Here is a 12699-nt window from a genome sequence, read left to right as displayed (position 1 = left end):
CCGGGAGAGCACTGAGCAGGGGATGGCGTTTCCTGGGGGTGTCCCCGCAGGCAGCACTGCGCAGCCTGACTGCTTAACCCTGTCTGCCCAGAGCTACAGACCACCCAGACCCTGTTCACCCTGGCTCCATTCTTCCCTGCCCTGGCAGCTGCTCCCCTGCACCTTCCCCATCCTCTGCTCCCCATCCTCCCCATGCTGGACACAGCAAACATCACATCAAGGGAGCCCCCTAACACCCGTGGGGGGCTGACAGGAAGAGTCAGCTCCAGGACTGCTGGGCTCAGGGTGCCTGGGGGCCCTGGCAGCACCCTTCTCCCTCCAAGAAAGCACCGAGCTCTGGGGCAGCTTCTGCATCTATTTATTTAGGAGGTTGAGGGTGATCCTGGTGTGGAGCAGGGGGGTCTGGCAGAGCCTGGACAGGGAGGATGGGAAGGAGCACCACGGACTTGGGAGCAGAGCCCATCGTCCACTAGGTCTGGAGTACACACGGCCCTTCAGCTGCAGAGGCAGGACAGGCAGACGATGTGATATGGAGCCCCGAGGCAGGTGGGGGATCCCCAGGGGCTGCAAATCCCTGCTCAGCCCAGGCCATGCTGGAAGGGAGTCACAGCTTCCCCTGGCCATGCTCACCTGATGTCCCTGGTGCATTGATCTGCTGGAAAGCAGAGAGGGGTGAGTGTGCCGTTGGCAGCACCCTGAGCCCCCACACAGAATCCCCATGCAGAGGGGCGGCAGCTGCCACCCTGTGCCCTCGGGCCACTCACCTGACTTGGGCAGGATGGCCAGCATGTCCTCAGTCAGGCCCATGGTGGGGATGAGCTCCATGAACTTCTGCAGGAGCTGGGGGCTCACATCCTGCTCCCTTGCTGCAGCCACACACCCAAAGTGGGGGCTGGTGAGTGCAAGGAATCCCGGCAGCCAGCCCCACGCTGGGGGTCCAGCTACTGCGGGGCAGCATCTGGACCCCAGGGAAGGGCTAAGGTGAAGCCATGAACATGCAGGGTGGACACCAGGCAACCCACAGCTGCCCTGGGCTGGCAGCAAAGGGGCACAAGCCCTTTTGGATGAGTGACGCATTCACTTGGGGTGGTATGGGGTGGCTGGCAGGGTTGGGTTTCTGCAGCTGGGCTGGCACACTGCAGGGGGCTCTGGTTCAATCCGCAAACAGCTGGAGATATCTTTAGTGCAAGGTTTCATTCACCCCAAAATTAATTCCCTAGGTGATGGACATGGGGTGCTGCTGTTGGTGGCCCTGGATAGTGGTGGGGAGCCCAGCCCCTGTCTGCTGCCAGTGCCCCCATCCCTTCCCGTGAGCCAGGTCCCCGCTCCCAACACGCACTGAGGAGCTGCAGCGCCGTGCTGGGCTCTGTCTCACTGTGCTGGGCCTCGTGCAGGACAGCGTAGTGGCTGTAGTCTGTGTCCATCACATGCAGATCCCTCTTCTCTTGTGCTCCTAAAGGACCCCAGAGGTGACCAGCTGGGCAACGTGGTACAGTGTGAGCCCTCCTGGGCCCTGCTGGGGCCCACGGCTCAGTGCCTGAGCCTCAGATTTGCCTGAGGAGGGTATGAGGAGAGAACCCCTGCACGATGTGGAGGAGCCAGGTGCCCACCCGCCCACGACCTCTCACTGAGCCAGGGAGGCAGAGGGGCCAAGCCCACCACCCACTCCTCCTGAGGCATGGGGGCTGGGGATGTCCACCCTCTGTTTCAGGCCACCCATGGCTCCAAAGCCCCTGCCCACACAGACCCACGTAGTGCCCCGCCTGCCCGCTCTGCTGGAAGAGCAGCTCAAACTTGTGGCATTTGTCCAGCCTGGAAAAGGAACATGAAAAAGAAAAATGTTTCTGGATGCCACATGGGAGGGCAGTGGGGTGGTGGGCACAGGGGGGAGCCCAGCCTGCCCAGGGGGATGCACCGAGGCAGGACTGGGCAGCCCGGGACAGTGGGTCTGGGGGAGTTGCTGTGGTGGGGAGGGGAGTCCCCGGCCCACGGGGAACTCAGCGAGCAGGACAGACACTTACAAGGGCCAGACCAACTTCATGGCCAGGTCCCCTTCTGGCATGAAGCTGATGATGGCCATGGATGACTTCATCCCATCCTTCATCTTCAGGAAGATGGAGCAGTTGGAAGCGATGGCTGTGACATGCCACATCCCTGCAAACTGCCCCAGGACATCACCAGTGGAATTCGGAAAAGCTGTGGGGATCTGCAACCTACCACCAGCTAGCGGGACCTGGCAGCCCAGAAATGTGCCAACCTGCAGTGGACCTGCTGCTGTCTGTAGGGACCTGTCACCCTCTTCAGGGACCTTCCACCATCTGTGGGGATCTGCCATGGAGAACCTGACAGCCCAGTGTAGAAACCTGCCAGCCTGTGGTGGCAGACCTGCCACCCTCTGTGGGGAGCAGCCAGGCAAACATGAGGACCTGCCACCTTCCTGCATGCAGAACACCCTGTCCTGCCCCATGCCAGGTGTACGGGTGCAGCACCTGGCCCATGTTCCCTGGGGAAGTGCCACACGCCCTTGGGGACATCATGGCCCCGCGTGCTGGTGTCCCTGCAGTGGGCTGGCGCTGGACACAGCAGCCAGGACTAACCTGGTTTTGCACAGGCACTCCTGGAAGCTGTCCTGGTGTTGGCTCAGGGATGGAGCTGGCAGGTGCCTGGGGGTGCCGCACAGGCCCCCTGCCCCAGCCAGCCCCTCCAGCCCATGCAGGATGTGCCAGGCAGCATCCTGTGCAGTTACCTTCCCGGTGTCCAAGTCCGGCTGCACGGGGACCTGGGCCCCTGCCCGCAGCAGGCAGAGCAGGGCCAGCGCCAGCCCGGGCAGTGCCACTGCCATCCTCTCCCCGGAGTGGATGTGGGCAGGACAGGCTGCACCCACCTTTATAGTCCCCACTGCTGGCAGCATTCCTGCCCACGCCAGCTTTATGCAACAGGTTACACAAGAACAGGGATAACCTGTGCCTGGCTTAGGTGACAGCGCTGGCCCTGTCCCCCCTAGCTGCCCAGTCCCAGATGAATGCAGCCTTGTGTGAGACCCAGCCCAGAGCATGCCAGGACCAAGTGCTGCCCCGTGCCTGCTCCGTGTCTGGGGGAGAGCGTGAGGTGCATGCCCGGGGCCCCCTCCTGGCTGTTGCCATTGGTTCTAGGGTCTTCCAGTGATGGGATGGATCCCGCCTCAGGATCCTCAGTGCCAGAGAATGGTTGTGCTGGTGTTCTACCCCACAGCCCGCTGCCTTCAGAAGGGGTGGTGGCTTCTTAGGCTGGTGGCAGCAGGCTCAGACCCCACTGCTGGAGAGGGTCCAGGTTCATGGGATGGAGCCCAGGGGGTGGCCAGGATCGAGCCACACCCAGAGCTCACAGACATCCTTCTGCTTCATGTCCATCCTTCCCCAAACTTCTAGAGACCCCCTGATTGCCCATCGCCCCATTCCCATGCTGCCAGCCTGCTCTCCAGCAGGGAAACCAAGGCAGGGAGGCTGGGGGAGCCCAGGGTGCCCACGGGACAGAGGGAAAGCAGATGCCCCAGTGGGTCCTAGCCTCGGGGACCCCTTTTTCTGGGACAGGGCAGGTTCAGTGGCCAGGCAGCACCATGGGGCAGGGCTGTGAGTGGACATGGGGTCTCAGCCCAGCAGCTCCACAGCCAGGAGCTGGGGTCAGCCCTGACCCCCAACCCCAGTCCCATCCCTACTGGCCATGCTTCCCCCTCCCCATCACCTCGTTGGGGCTGCTCCACAACAATCCAGCAGGCAAGGTCTGGTTTTTTATGGGCTTTAATCGGGACAGGGATACAGGTGTGGGTTGTGAAGCCAGGGAGCGAAGGCTGCTGCGGTGCTGGGGGAGCACTGGGGGTTGGATGGGGCAGGGTGGTCACCAGCTTGGTGCTGTTGGGGCTCTGGCTGGCAGCAGCTGGTGGGTCCGCCTGGAAAAGATGGGGGGTGAGCATGGCTGAGCTGTGGGAGACCAGGTGACACACAGGGGGACATGGGCTTGGCCAGCCCCACACTGGGTGGGTGGGCACCCCACAGGGCTGGGTGGGGGATCCCCAGTAGGTGTGAGGAGAGGAGTGACCTGGGGAAAGGTTGTGGAAGGGCTGGGGGCTCTGTGGGATGCAGCGGCTTTAAACACCCCCATACCCTCCCGCAGGGCTGGTCTGAGCCCCAGCAAAGGCAGGACTCACCTAAGCAGCATCTGCCATGCATTTGTCTGTAGGAGGAAGAAACAGGGAGATCAGCTCCTCTGGGGGCTGTGGGACCTCAGCCCCCCTGAGGGATCCTGAATGGGGGCACCCCATGGCTTGCCCCACGCTGGCCCCACAGAGAGGCAGGGACAAGCCAGGAGGGTCTCCTCCCTCTCAGTCCCCCTGGGGTATCCTGCCCCCTACTCCCCGACACCCTCCCCGTGCTCCCAGCCTCACCTGTCTGGGGCAGGATGAGGATCTCGTCGTCTGTCAGGCCCTGCTCCCTGGAGAACTGGGTGAACATCTCCAGGCGCTCGGGACTCAGCTCCTTTGTCCGGCCTGCAGCCAAGAGCAGGGTGAGAGGCAGCCCCCCTGTGCCCACCAGCACAGGGGCACAGGCAGCCCAGCAAGGGGGTCCCGACCCAGCCATCATCCCCCCATGGGTCACCCCAGCTTGGGAAGTGACCCTAAACCTGCCCTTCTCCCATGGGAAAGACAGACATCCCGGGGGGTGGACAGCATGGGGGTCCTGGGGCAGACGTACTGTAGAGCAGCACCATGGTGGAGGAACCGGTGCCCTTGGAGATCTGGGTGGCCACCAAGGCGTACTCGTCATAGTTGGTCTCCACCACATGGATGTTGTGCTTGCTGCCCCAGCCTGTGGGGGACATGGGGCACGGCTCAGCCCTGAGCTCCAAATCAGCCCCAAGGCAGGAGCAGGGACATCAGGGCTGTGAGCATGTCTGGGGCTGCCCCATGGGAGCTGGGCACTCACGTAGGCTGGTGTAGCTGAACCGCCCTGGCTGCTCTGTCTTGATGTAAAGACTGTTCCTCGTCACGCACTGGTCACCCCTGGGGAGCACAGCAGAGGGGGATGCACCAGTGCCCACCCCCAGCACCCCCTCCCTGCTCACCCCTCCCCATGCCCCATACTTGGGGTAGGTGGAGGTAACTTCCAGGTTCCCGTCTGCGGTGGCGGAGATGATGGTGGTGCACATCTTCATCAGGTGCCTCTTCTCCTTGAACCAGTGAGAGTTGGAGGCCAGGCCGATGCTGTACCATCTCCCTGTGAACTGCATACAACCTCCACTCAGCCCCAGCTGGGCACAGACCCTGTCTCACCTCTCAGCCCCCACCAGCCCCAGCCCAGGCCATGTCGCTCTCCCCTGGCAGCCCATTCCCCACAGCAGGACAGTGTCCCAGGGTCCTCGTTTCCCAGGGAGCTGCTACAGCTCTTGGCAACCACAAAACCAGGAACAAGGAAATCAATGCCTGTTTCCTGACATGCCCTTCACTGCCCTTGCCTGTTTCCTTCCTCTTCACCCCAAGCCCAGGGAGCGTGACAGGACTGTCTGACTCTGAGATGCCATTTCCATCCATCTGGGGGTCTGAGGAGGGGTCAGGACACTGGGTCCAGCATGGCTCATTCCAGTGCACTGTATGGAGCCAGCAGTGTGATGCCCCTCAGGGGAACTGCTGGCCTTGGAGAGCAGCTGTGCCGGGACCACCCCTGCAGCACATCCCAGACCCCTGTCCTCCCTCCATCCCCATCACACCTTCCTGGGGTGGCTGTGTCCCCCAGGACCTTTCCAGGGGCAGAGGGGTGTAGGGGACACCCCAGCACAGCAGCCCTTGGTTTTTTTGTGGCCCTGGGCTGGGCTCTTTGTCGGGGTGGGGTTCTCATGGCCTATCTCTGTGCTGTCAGACTGCGATTGTTTTTTGCGCTCTCCCCTGTAAGATCCTTGTGCATCCACACCCACTCCACAGCACAGCAGCAGCTTGGACCCATGCCTAACCCAGGGTCCTGCCCACCCGCTGGAGGCTGCGTGCTGGATCCCCTCCAGAGCCACCAAATCCAGGTGCTGGGAGGTCCCCAGGATGGGGGGGTGCATGTGCACCAGTGCGAGCCTGTCCCCCCATCTACCACCCCCTCCCCACATCTTCAGGGCAAGAATCCCCCAAAACACCCCAAACCTCCACAGAGGTGATGCCGGTTGGCCTGGGTCACCTTGTCCTGCTGGAAGTCAGCTTGGACAGGAATGCTGTCCTGGGCGTGCAGTGTCCCGAGCAGGGCCAGCCCCAGGATGCCGAGTAGTGTGGCCTGCATGGCTGAGCCGAGCCGAGCTGAGGCGAGCTGAGAGCTGGAGGCAGAGCGCAGCAGTGCCGGAGAGTTTGTTGAGCCCCTATTTATGGACAGGCGTTGCGGGGGCCCCCGGGGAGCCAGCCCTGCCTCCCCCCGTGCCGTTATGCAAGCTGGAGCAGGGCAGTGCGCTTGAAGCCAAAGGGCAAGCAGGGGATCCTACGCTTCCCTCCTGTTGATATGCCGTATTTCCAGGGTGCCAAACTGCTCTGCACTGAAAACAGCCAGCGGCCGCCCTGCCCCCAGCGCTGCCGGGCCGGGGAGCAGGGCCCAGAGCTGTCCCAGCCACGCACGGTGGCCTCACTCGGACCCAGAGTGCGGCTCCAGTGAGATGGAGGGCAGGTCCAGTGCCTGCCAGGTCCCAACCCAACACATGGGACTTGGCACCTGCGTGTGCTCCTGCGGGACCCCCTGCTTTGCCTTGACTCAAGTCCCTGCATCACCCAAGGAAGCCTCTCTGCTGGCCCCAGCACCCTCGGGGTGTGTCCCAGTGCGGGGCAGCTCCGGGGCGTCCCGCTGGTGAGCCGGGGAGCCCCATGTTCAGCTCCCTGGGGACCAGCACGCAGCCAGATGGATCCCAGAACTTCACACCCCACTCGCCCCAGCACCCTGCACCCTTTGCCAGGAGGGGCTGGAGACGCCCTCCCCCTTGGTTTGGGGTTACCAGCAGACAATCCGGGGACCCCCCTGCAGGGGCTGGGTGCCAGCTGCAACGCCCATGGGTCTGGCAGGGTTTGGGCAGGGCTGGCCATGCCGGGCAGAGCCCCGGCCCCGCGGCGCAGCCTTGCCCGGGTGCTTTACGTAAGGAGCCTGTTTTCACAACAGCTGGTTTTCCCCTGGCAGCCCCCCCCCTGCACATTCCCTTCCCCGCGCCCCGCTGCGAGGCCGCCCTGCCCCGCGCACCCCGCGCCTGCCCGGCCCCGAGGATTTATGAAAACAAAACAAAAGCTGAGCCAGGCAGGACTGGACATCACGAGAACCTGGCTGGGGCCCCACACGCTGTGCTGGGGCTCAGTCTCCCCCGGAGCTCACCCTCAGGGTGCCAGGGGAACTCTTGCCATCGGGCACAGAGGCAGTGACACCCGGGGGTGTCACTGTCACCTGGCACTGCGGCAGGAACACAAAGTCCCCCCTGCTGCCAGGTACTCCCAGCTCCCTGCCCAGGTGCCAGGAGGGGGTGCCCGATGGATACCTGGGTGGTGCCAGGCTCTCCTGGAGGTGGCAAAGCTGGGAGCCAGCCCAAGGACCTGGAGGTGGCAAAGCTGGTGCAAGCTCAGGAGTACGGGAGTGCTTGAGCAAGGCTGGGGGCAGGATGGGGTATCTGGGCTGTGGGTCCCCGTGGCAGCTGGACACAGACCCTTGGGCATAACTCGGGTGTTTGCACCCGGAGATGGTTTAGCCCCAACGACAGATGGGCTGAGCCAGGATGAGGGGTGTGGGGAATCCTTGGGGGCCAGCCCAGCTCCCGGGGGATCTCCCCTTGCCCCCCTATCCCCCTGCCCAGTGCAGCCACTTCGGGGTGCAGGTGAAGTGAGCTGGATCCACTACAGCCCAGCCCTGGCAGGCTCGGGGGGGGCCAGGCTGGACTGCACGTGGGCGGTGGGAACAGGGGCTGGCTCCGGGCACAGCACGTGGCTTCCCTTACATAATTCCCTGATAAACAACATGTGTGACCAGTTCCCGCTAGGATTGCAAAATGCTGGGGGCAGAGGGCTGCGGGGGGACTGGGCCCCCACCTGCCTGCTGCGGGGCTGCTCCCTGTCCCCTCCTGAAGCCAGTGGCAGTGGGCCACTCGCCTGGAATGCGTGGCAGGACAGCCTTGGCCAGGCTCCACATACAGGGAGGAGGGGTCCGATGAGGGGCTGCAGCATTAACCCTGGGGCTCTCCCCTAGTTCAAGACCCCGCAGGCCCTGCAGCCCTCCCAGGGCCTGCCTGTCTCTCTGAGAGGTGCTGGCTGTGCGGGCAGGGGTCCAGCGCAGGCAGCAGCCCCTCGGGGAACCAGCTCTGCAGGGCTGGGGCAGGGGAATGGGGTGTGTCCCGGCCCTGCAGGCCCTGGGGATGGGCAGCAGGACTGTGGGACTAAGATTTCCTCCCCTGGGGTCCCTGAGGGATCTCCCAGCTTGTTGGGGGAAAAGGCAGATGCTGTGCTCTCCCCAGTGCCCCTAAGTCCATGCCCCCTGTGGCCTCAGGCACAGTGCTGTTCCCCTCAGGGTCCGGCCCTCCCTTGCCCCCTGCCAGCTGGACCACAAGCACCACATCACGGAAACCACCACAATTCCTGCCCCGCTGTCCCATGGCTGGGGAGGGCTCAGGGAGATGGCGGGGGTCTGTATGGAAGGGGGCTGCACAGCCCCCCAACACACCCTCGGCACACCCCAGCCAGGAGCACATGTCCAAGGCACTGGCAGCCCATGGTGGAGGCAGTGCTGGCCTGGCTGGGGCACACCAGGAGGTGACTGGCCTGTACACAGGCTCTTCTCTGAGGCATTTATTGGGGTGCTGCTGGCTGCTGCAGGAGAGTGGGGCACAGAGCAGAGGGGGGACACAAGCTGGGGGGCACAGGACAAGGACAGACGCAGCTGCCAGCACAGCTGGAGGGGCTGAGGAGCCCCAGGGCTGACTCCAAGCTGTAGAGCAGCAGTGGGAGCTGATGAAAGTGTGGCTCAGACCTGTGTGGCCATGGGCAGCTGGCTGAGGTGAGGGCTGAGGTCTGGGACCCCGTGGCAACTCCGTCTGCACCTACAGCTTAGTTTCTGGAAGGAAGAGAAGTGCTGAGGGGCTGGGGGGTGTTCAAGCCCAGCGCCAGGGCTGGAGACCTACCTCTGCCTCCCCAAGCACCAATGACAAGTGATGGAGCTGTCCCCAGGGACCCCAGCCCTCGCCCCAGGGTGTCCCTGTGCCAGGACATCTCATCCCAGACCAGCCCTCACCCCAGGAGACACCAATATAGATCCATCAAGCCCAGTCTGACCCGTGGGAGGGATGAATGGGGCTTGCTTTGCCAGGATGCACCTGATGCCCATCCTGAGTGAGTTTGCCACACAAGGGCACAAACTCTGTTCTGGGGAATGGTCTGGCATGGCCTCTCCCGTGCAAGACCAGCCCTCCCACACTCCTGGGGCAGGACCACACAGCCATGGTACAGTGTGGATCTGGCCCAGTGTGTCCAGCCCACAGCCAGGACAGGGACACCCCACTGGTGGCCAGTGTGGGACCAAGCCTGGCACATGGGGGCACCCAGCGCATCACTCGGCATCCCCAACTCACCATCAAGGATGTGAAACTCATCTGCAGAGTCACAAAACCCTGCAAGAGACAGAGGCCGGGGGGTCACCTTATCTGGGACCTGGCACCCTCCAGCCCCTGCTCCCCCAGGACATTGCGGGGCACAGCCCCATCCTTGCATCTTTGTCCCTGGGGTGGCCGGAGCATGGGGACAGACCCCACACGGGTCTCCCTGAGGACCATGTGCCACCCACCGTAGGTGGGGAAGTAGTAGGTCACATCCTCACTCAGACCCACAGCCCTGACGCGCTGCTCAAACTTGTCCACGACGGCGTCACTGACCAGGCTGGTCCGTCCTGCACACGAGGAGACACCATCAATGGCCTCAGGCCCTACCTGGCCCTGTCCCGAAGCCCCCCACGTCCCTGCACAAGGCTCAGGGCCCAGGGAGCTTTCAGCCCAGAGAAGTGGGTTCCCAGTTCCCCCCTTACCAGCTCCCCCACAGCATCTGGGGACAATTCTGCAGCTGGGGAGTGACCCCCATTGCCACGTTGGGTCCTCCAGGGCTTCAGCTGGCATCCCCTGAGTCCAGCACAGGTTTCCCACCCCTGTCCCTCACCTGCCATGAGGCCCTGAGCCCTGACGCACCATAGAGCTTAACAGAGATGCTGTGGCCCTTCTGGTAATAGAGGATGGTGAAGCTGCTGGGGTCGGCCTCACCCACCACCACATCCACCTTACTGCTTTTCCTACGGCCTGCGAAGGACAAGAGGATAGCCCAGTTAGTCCCGGTTAATCCTGGTTAGCCCCAGCATCATCCAGGGGCTTCATTTCCCCACAAGCCGGGTGTACAAGGGGTGAAAATTAGGGCCAGAGTGGGGCAGCCCAACAGGCACCAGCCCATGGTGTCAGCCGTGATGGCATCTGGAGCTTAGAGACCCAAGACATAAAATACTGGGAGGGCACTGGGAAGAGGGACATTGGTACCAAAATCGTGCCGAGAGCAGGACTGGGGGGCTCCAGCAGCCTCCTGCCACCCCAGACCAGTCTCCCTCACCCTTCAGCAGGAAGCGTCCGGGGGCCTGGGTGGGAAGGTAGTGCTGCCTGATCTCCCAGCACATCCTGTCCCTGCATGGGAGAGAAGGAGATGTCAGCACCGGCTGTGGAGGGTCTTCCCGGGTCCCTGCCTGCTCTGATTGCCAGGGTACACACGCTGCGTTTCCTTGGGACTTTGTTTTCCCCCCAGGGAAAGATGTCCCAGAACACTGGGGAGACAGGCACTGTGAGAGATGCTGAGCCCAAAATCTGCTGAGCCCAAGGAGTTCCTGCCACCTCCCTGCAGTGCTGAGCCTGGTCAGAACCTCAGGGCTCACCAGGCTGGGGAAAGTGCTCACAGATGTGCTGAAGGTCCCCATCCTCAGACATGCTGCCTCTGGGATAGTCCCAAGAGCCAGTCCTGGGCTGGGCAGCCACGGAGCCACCACGTGCCTCAGTTTGGCCAGCCTGGCTGTCCCCACACTGACCAGCCTGGGCACTCTGAGCCCAGCCTGGGCTAGTGGCTGTGTGGGTGGCAGGGCGCCCATCATGGCCAGGGGTTCTACTATGGAACTCCCTGGAGGGTATCCCACCCACACTTGGCTCTGGGGAAGCTCTGTCCTTGGAGCCTGTGGCCAGGGCACTGGAACTGCTCTGACCTGCTTTCAGAGTTCCCATCCCACCCAGCATTCCCTGTCCCCATCCCAGAGCACCAGTCCTGTTCTGACCTGCCTGCAGCATCCCTGTTCCTGCCCGCAGCCCCTGTGCCCAGCATCACTCACAGCTTCCTGAAGGTGCTGATGGCCAGGCTCTGCCCATCCAGGACGGTCACCGTCACCATCGTGGCCTCCAGCTGGTGGCTGTGCTCTGCCAGGTAGCTGCAGCGGGAGGCCATGCCGACCAGGAACCACTTCCCTGAGAGCTGCATGGCACAGGGGTGGCACCATCTACGGGGCCACCAGCCTGGGGTGTCACCACTCAACCACCCTGAGCACCCTCCTTCCCCTCACTTGACACCTCTGCCCACAGCCTGTCCCTTGGGGTGCCCACAGGGCACAACTGCCCTCCAGGTGCTGGCAGGTGGGCTGGCCGGGCAGAAGGAGCCTGACACGGGGACAGGCTGGGGGTGTGTACGAGGTGTCTAAGGCACCTGCCCATTGCTCACACTGCCCACAGCACTGTGGGCACTCCAGTGCCACACTGGTTGTATGCTGGGCATCACTTGATGCCGCAGCCCCAGCTCAGCCCCACCAGCAGAGCCCCGAGCTCAACCCAAGAGTGAGGGTGGCTGCACGGGCCCTGCAGCAGCCCCACATGGGTGAGGACAGGGGTCCCTGTGAGGCTCCGGCCCCTGCACCTGCCCTGTGGGCAACTCTGCAGGCAGTGCCGGGGCTGAGCTGGGCTCTGGCAGCCCCGGCGGTGTGCGAGGGGCACCGAGGGGCTTGGGCTGTGGATGGGCTGGGAGGCTGAGTGTGGGGAGGACGAGGGGGTCAGCCCTGGAGGGGACACGGGACAGGAGCCACCGCGGCTCCCTGCAGCCCACCCAAGTGCGGGGTCAGCGGATGCCCACAGACCCCCTCCCCACCCCCTCACCTGCTGGAGGCTGAGCCCCTCCTGAGCCACCACCTTCTCCAGCGGACTCTGGGGACGGGGCGGCCGCCGTCTCTGTGCCGCCCTCTGCCCCCGCGCCGTGAGGAGCAGCCCGAGGAGCAGGAGGGTGCGCAGGGCCGCCATGTGCCGCTCTGCGAGGCCGCCGCTGCCGGGACGCGGCGGGGCCAGGCGGGCACGGCCGGGAGCCAGGGGCCGGCCGGGGTCAGCGCCGGGGTCAGCGCCGGGGTCAGCGCGGGGCCGGGCCGGGCTGGGGCTCAGTGAACGGGCCCGGATAGGGCCGGGGGTTGAAGAGCGGCCGAGGCGGGAGGGTCCGGGCACAGACCCGGGCGGGGGTCCCGGGGGTCCCGGGGGTTCCGCGTGGGCGGGGCCTGTTCGGGCCTGGGCGTGGTCTAACGAAGGCGTGGCCGTGGAGGCTGGGCGTGCCTGTGGGGGCGTGGCATGAGAAGGGCGTGGCATGAGAAGGGCGTGGCATGAGAGGGGCGTGGTCTGGGCGGGCGGGGCGGG

The 12699-nt window shown here is 64.1% G+C and overlaps 3 protein-coding genes across 3 annotated transcripts; all 3 read right to left on the bottom strand.

Moving 5' to 3' along the window:
• Positions 1 to 354: 354 nt before the first annotated feature.
• Positions 355 to 3657, bottom strand: LOC116454411 (extracellular fatty acid-binding protein-like). The gene is given in 7 exon segments (XM_032130982.1): positions 355 to 498; positions 631 to 652; positions 765 to 1332; positions 1335 to 1453; positions 1748 to 1812; positions 2022 to 2161; positions 2747 to 3657. Coding segments are annotated over 5 exon segments (768 nt in total). The 5' UTR covers positions 3056 to 3657; the 3' UTR covers positions 355 to 498; positions 631 to 652; positions 765 to 1197.
• Positions 3658 to 3760: 103 nt separating this feature from the next.
• LOC116454410 (lipocalin-like) lies at positions 3761 to 6367 on the bottom strand. The gene is made up of 7 exons (XM_032130981.1): positions 6192 to 6367; positions 5117 to 5256; positions 4959 to 5035; positions 4728 to 4841; positions 4421 to 4522; positions 4184 to 4209; positions 3761 to 3925 (listed from the first exon to the last, which is right to left on the bottom strand). Exons 1-6 carry the CDS (start codon positions 6288 to 6290, stop codon positions 4184 to 4186), a joined length of 558 nt encoding a protein of 185 aa, XP_031986872.1. The 5' UTR covers positions 6291 to 6367; the 3' UTR covers positions 3761 to 3925.
• A 2430-nt stretch (positions 6368 to 8797) lies between these two features.
• C8G (complement C8 gamma chain) lies at positions 8798 to 12680 on the bottom strand. Its single transcript, XM_032130980.1, has 7 exons — positions 12178 to 12680; positions 11367 to 11506; positions 10607 to 10677; positions 10198 to 10305; positions 9804 to 9905; positions 9592 to 9630; positions 8798 to 9077 (listed from the first exon to the last, which is right to left on the bottom strand). The coding sequence occupies exons 1-7, from the start codon at positions 12649 to 12651 to the stop codon at positions 9064 to 9066; spliced, it is 948 nt and encodes a 315-aa protein (XP_031986871.1). The 5' UTR covers positions 12652 to 12680; the 3' UTR covers positions 8798 to 9063.
• Positions 12681 to 12699: the final 19 nt, after the last annotated feature.

Source organism: Corvus moneduloides, chromosome 21 (assembly GCF_009650955.1).
Source record: "Corvus moneduloides isolate bCorMon1 chromosome 21, bCorMon1.pri, whole genome shotgun sequence".
In the NCBI taxonomy this organism is placed as follows: domain Eukaryota; kingdom Metazoa; phylum Chordata; class Aves; order Passeriformes; family Corvidae; genus Corvus; species Corvus moneduloides.
The sequence above is the reverse complement of the archived record's forward strand: the minus strand, read 5'-3'. Positions and strand labels throughout refer to the sequence as shown.

Excerpts from the sequence above, each read along its gene's own strand:
- C8G (XM_032130980.1), bottom strand. The coding sequence starts at position 12,651 with ATGCCACGCCCTTCTCATGCCACGCCCCCACAGGCACGCCCAGCCTCC. Across the intron at positions 11,507-12,177 it reads AGGGGCTCAGCCTCCAGCAG|CTCTCAGGGAAGTGGTTCCT; the intron begins GTGAGGGGGTGG and ends TGTGCCATGCAG. Across the intron at positions 10,306-10,606 it reads CGGACGCTTCCTGCTGAAGG|GCCGTAGGAAAAGCAGTAAG; the intron begins GTGAGGGAGACT and ends TGTCCTTCGCAG.
- LOC116454410 (XM_032130981.1), bottom strand. The coding sequence starts at position 6,290 with ATGCAGGCCACACTACTCGGCATCCTGGGGCTGGCCCTGCTCGGGACA. Across the intron at positions 5,257-6,191 it reads CTGACTTCCAGCAGGACAAG|TTCACAGGGAGATGGTACAG; the intron begins GTGACCCAGGCC and ends GGTTGTATGCAG. Across the intron at positions 4,210-4,420 it reads CCTCATCCTGCCCCAGACAG|ACAAATGCATGGCAGATGCT; the intron begins GTGAGGCTGGGA and ends TTCCTCCTACAG.